The sequence below is a fragment of the Propithecus coquereli genome, unplaced genomic scaffold, assembly GCF_000956105.1.
Source record: "Propithecus coquereli isolate 6110/MARCELLA unplaced genomic scaffold, Pcoq_1.0 Scaffold199, whole genome shotgun sequence".
Lineage (NCBI taxonomy): Eukaryota > Metazoa > Chordata > Mammalia > Primates > Indriidae > Propithecus > Propithecus coquereli.
Window position 1 is genome coordinate 2,370,105 of NW_012144855.1, and position 5,585 is coordinate 2,375,689.

At 34.6% G+C, this 5,585-nt stretch overlaps 1 protein-coding gene across 1 annotated transcript in view; it reads right to left on the reverse strand.

Moving 5' to 3' along the window:
- ABCB4 (ATP-binding cassette, sub-family B (MDR/TAP), member 4) overlaps positions 1-5,585 on the reverse strand; it is an 80,206-nt gene that overhangs the window by 34,752 nt on the left and 39,869 nt on the right. Inside the window, exons 10-12 of the mRNA XM_012643513.1 lie at positions 3,025-3,138; positions 1,808-1,918; positions 1,545-1,670 (exon numbers count right to left, since the gene is read on the reverse strand). Of these exons, the coding sequence (XP_012498967.1) occupies positions 1,545-1,670; positions 1,808-1,918; positions 3,025-3,138 (351 nt within the window). The remainder of the gene's footprint in view (positions 1-1,544; positions 1,671-1,807; positions 1,919-3,024; positions 3,139-5,585) is intronic.

The window sequence follows — 5,585 nt, forward strand, 5'->3', positions numbered from 1 at the left end:
AGTGTTCATCATTTAATAAATGGATGAAAAAAAATGTGGTACATACACACATACATACAATGGAATACTATTCATAAAAATGAATAAAATCCTGTAATTTCTGGCAACACTCATGAACTTGAAGGGCATTACATTAAGTGAAATAAGCCAGGCACAGAAAGGCAAATACTGCCTGATCTCACTCATATGTGGAATCTAGGAGAATTAATCTCAAAAAATATAGAGTAGAATAGTGGTTACTAGAGGCTGAGCAGGGTAGGGGAGAAAGGGCAATAGGGAGGGATTGGTCAAAGTATATGAAGCTATAGTTAGACAGGAGGAATAAGTTCTGGTATTGTGGTGCACTATGTTTAGCAATATTATATTGTATATTTCAAAATATCTAGAAGAGTGGATTTTGAATGTTCTCACCAGAAAGAAATAATAACTGTATATGAGATGATAAATATGCTAAATACCCTGATTTGAATATTGTACAATGTAAACATATATTGAAACATCACACTGTACCCCATAAATGTGTACAATTATTATGTGACAATTAAAAACAAAATAAAAAATAAAATAAATAATTTCATGTAGCCTAGAAAAGTTTGTATTCATTCATTCCTGAGATCTCTGTTCCATCCCAATTCCTTTTCATGCTTTTTGGTTTTCTTTTAACCTTGTAGTCATCTGTTTTCACAACTGTTGCATTATAATACATTTTAATATCAGGTAAACTAAGTGCTCTAAAATTGGGACAATTGAGGAAATTCTGAATATAGACTGTGGACTAATATTGCATTAATGTTAAATTTACTGATTTTGATAATTGTTTTATGGTTATATAAGAGAATGTCTTTCTTAGGAAATACATTCTGAAGTATAAGTGTGTATATAATACACACACACAAACACAGAGAAAGAGAAGATAATAAAGGAAATAGGTCAAAATATAAACAGTAAGTAAATCTGGGTGAGGAGTATATTTGAGTTCCCTGTTTGCAATTTTCTGGAAGTTCAAATTTATAAAAAAATTTTTAAATGATAAAAAAAAAATATAACCTAGGCTATTATTGTCCCCTATGTTTCCAGAAGTTTCTTAAGAGACTATCCCACTTTCCCCTTTAGCTATTCCAAAGTTTAAGAAAACTCAACTGTCTTTGATGAATTTAATTGCTGTCCTAAAATATCTGGTGACCCTGATTGTCAACATTGTTGTCAATAATTGCTATACAGAATATGTTTGATCAAACCCAGTAATTCTTTGCAAGTAATTCTCTCAGTGGTTTGGATGACTGTTTTCCAGTAATTTAGTGGGTTATGAAAAGCTTAGTTGGAACAGAAGAGAGTTGTCTAGCTTCTGTGGCCTTTAAGGCTTTTATTGAATACATTTGTTACATTAGCCCAAAGCTGTGATTGCATAATCCATATGCAATGCAAGTCAGCAGCCTCTTTACAAAAATCGGATTCACATGCAGATTTGTTACTAAAAAACCAATTTCAAAGGGCCAATTTGTATCCAGCTCCCCACTTTGGAGAACTTGGTTCTTCCCACTTACCGTACCCTCATCAGGGTCATAGAGCCTCTGTATCAGCTGAACCATTGTGCTCTTCCCACAGCCACTTCTCCCGACCAGCGCCACCGTCTGCCCGCTCTGCACCTTTAGGTTGAGGCCCTTCAAGATCTGTGAGGGAAAAGAGAAAAAGAACACACTTCACAGCAAAGCCCTAAAAGGAGAGTAATTCAATTCCATTTGAAATTTTAAAAAATGTATCAAATAAGGTCTGAGTTAAGAATTCCTATAAATATTACTTACAGTACCTTGACATTAGCTCGAGAAGGATAAGAAAAATGAACATCATTGAACTCCAAATTCCCTTTGATGCTGTCAGGTTTGTGTCCTCTCTCTGAAAAACCGTCAATTTTAGGATTCTAAATAAAACAAAATTTAATGACTATTCCATCATAGGACAAACAATTGCATCTTTAAGGAATATGATTCAGCAAATTCTAAAAATAGGACCCAGAATGGCACAATCTCCCTTATATGAGACAGACCCCAAGGTAAAGACTGTGTGTGTACATGTGTGTATGTATATGTGTATGTGTTGTTTAGGAAATATTCCTTTTTGGATAACAGGCTTTTCCTGAAAAGTACATAAGAGATATTCAATTTCATCTCATACAATATTTCACTTTAAGTTTTTGGCATATCCTCATACATGTTCTAAATGGTCAGATGTGTATATTTATACAACTGTAATAACACAAACATAACATAATTGATATAGACAGGTATTTCAGCATTTAGTGGAAACTAGTTTATTCATAAATAATAAATGTAATGGATTGGGTTGAGAAGACTAATTGAATGATTACAGCAAAGTTATTTAGGAACAATGTAAACTTTCAATATATTTGGAAGCTGAGCACTTTTTTCATGACCTGGATCAATAAAAAAGGAGATGTGGCTTAGATTAAATTATGAAATTTCAGTTATCTGCTTTACATTTTATCTGTATAAATGCAGTGACATACTTTGATATGTCAAAACTATTTTCTTTTTCACTGTAGTCAGTGCAATTTATTCAATACAGTTGACTCAAAATCAACGTGCAGTGATCATTATGGGGAAGGCCAACCTACAGCAAAACATACAGTCCAATTTATCTACCACCCTATCCTATACAGAAATCATAATATTCTCAATCTGGCTACAACATGAAAGTGATAAAGAAAAAAACTAGGAAGAGAAACATCTTTGCTCTGTAGTATAATAATAATATACCAGTGCAGATGTACTTTCCCAAAATGAGATCAGTGTTTTATTATCTAAAGATAAACTTATAGAAATATTAATAAGAGGCATTTTGTTTCATTCATTACTAAGAGGAGGTCATTAATTTCACAGAATTAAATTTCACTGTAGTCACTACGATTTATTTAATATAGTTGATTCAAAAATATATAATGTAAAGCTAGATTTAATTATCCAAGCCTCAAAGACTTTTTCAGCATTAAAAAAATACATGACTTACATTATCAATAATATCAAAGATCACATACGCTGCTCCTCTTGCATTGGCGAAAGCATCAATACATGGGGCAGCCTGACCAACACTGAAAGCTCCTATTAGGATTGAAAAAAAGACCTGAGCAAAAGCACAAGAGGAAAAGTTACAAGTCACGTTCTGGAATTCATTCTTATCTACAATATTATTTTTTTTTCAAACATACTACACAAGGATTGAGTTTAGGTTTATCCTTTAAAAATTTTTTTTAGCAAAAGAGCAAAATTTACAAGGTTAATATAGCATTTCATTGCCCAAATGGGTTCCTCCAACCTCAAAGATAATTTTTTTTTGTCTAGTTTGCCAGACTATCTGTTGCTCTTCTCCTGAATGTACACAGTTGGAAAGATTTTTCAAACTTATTTTGTTGACTCTGAAGCTAATGCCAGCACAGAGAAACATTTTCCATCAATATTATTACTCTGTCCTAAATGACTTCCTCTAACTCTTGCGTGGAATTACACAGAATGTTCGATATGAAACACGGTAGATTTTGACCTCATGGAATTTTCCTTAAAAATACCATTTTACATACATGTATATTTTTTATAAGATTTATAACATACAAAGTAACAGTTCATACATTATTACACACTAAATCACTCCCATGTGCACTGGTTAGTAATTCCTTTACATGGTTATTCTGTTCTATAGCACGCAAAACTTAACACATTTCCCTTCATATTTTTTTTCACTAGGAAAATGAATTGATATAAAAAAGCCCAGAATATACCTTCAGGAATCTAGATTAGTAGCATCACTTAACAGAGAAAAACATAAATGAAAGAAATTATTCTTTTCTCTTTGAGCGTGGTAAAACTTCTATATATAGTTTGGCTTTTCCCAAAAGACAGTAACACTTCACATACCCAAAACTCAAATATCAATCAAACATCTATCCCCTATTTTCAGTACAGATAAGGACCAGTAGGAAAAAAAAAAACCTCCACCAAAATAGACCTTACAAAGCGAATGCAATAGAGACCCTGCCCTTTTATGCAGAGGCTTCGCCTGGATCCCTCCACTGGGGAACAGCACCCTCAGCCCTACGGAGCAGTGTCATTGTCCACATACTCCAGTGAGGAAACTAACAGCAGACAGGAGCAACTCATCACAAAAGGTGAATGGCAAAGTCAGGATTCAACCTCCCTCCTTCCTAAAACATCACTAGTAAATGAGGAAGTGAAGATAGGCGGAACGCTTCCAAACTAAAGGCCAGAGAGGAGACAGAAGTGAGAAAAAATAAACTCAGCAATAACACAAGCTCATCTGGCCAAACAGCCCTCAATCCCTCAGTGAAGTCTGAAGACACCACTATACAAAGCATTTTGAAAATACTAATTTTCATAATGACCCTAAGTCATTATCAAAGAGTCAAATTATGTTCAGTATCCTCTGTTTAGGAAGATTGGAGAGTGCAGGTTTTAAAAGATTTCTATTTAAATGGTTACATGTTGTTCCGATTGTCACTGACATGGAAAGATCATCACAAAATATTGCTAGTTTATAAAAAAGGTTACAAAAAGGTATACATAATATGATCCCCGTTTTGAAAGAAAAAAAATGTGTGTATATATAGAAAATGATCTGGAAGAGATATACACTAAAATTATCATCAATTATATATAAATTATTAGATTATAAGTAATTTTAATTTTAAAGATTCTGTATTCTAATCCTTTGTATAATTAGTATATATTACTTTTATTATCAAAAAAATGAAACTATTTTCATTTTGATAAAGAAAAACAACCAGGTGTGGTGGCTCATGCCTATAATCCCAGTGCTTTGGAAGGCCAAGGTAGAAGGTGTGCTTGAGGCCAGGAGTTCGAGACCGGCCTGAGTAACGCAGTGAGTTATCATCTCTACAAAAAACAAAAAATTAGCCAGGCATGGTGGCGCGTGCCTGTAGTCTCTGCTACTTAGGAGGCTGAGGCAGGTGGATCGTTTGAGCCCAGGAGTTTGAGGTTGCAGTGAGCTGTGATGATGCTACTTGTACTCTAACCCAGGCAACAGAGTGAGACCCTGTCTCAAAAAAAAAAAAAAAAGAAACGAGATTAAAAAACAAAAACAAACTAACACAACTTCTCTTTCTGTATTTCAGATAGCTGATGTTTGTTTGTTTGTTTGTTTGTTTGTTTGTGTTTTGAGACAGAGTCTCCCTCAGCCCCTGGGCTAGAGTGCCCTGCCCACGGTGCCCCACCCTGATGTTTTAAGTGATGTAAATTTAATGTTCTCTTGTACAATGATTTATCTGTAATAACAATGTTTACTTTATTCTATAAGAAACTCAACAGGCCAGGCATGGTGGCTCACGCCTGTAATCCTAGTACTCTGGGAGGCCTAGGCGGGTGGATTGCTCAAGGTCAGGAGTTTGAGACCAGCCTGAGCAAGAGTGAGACCCCGTCTCCACTAAAAATAGAAAGAAATTATCTGGACAACTAAAAATATATATATATAGAAAAAATTAGCCAGGCATGGTGGCGCATGCCTGTAGTCCCAGCTACTCGGGAGGCTGAGGCAGTAGG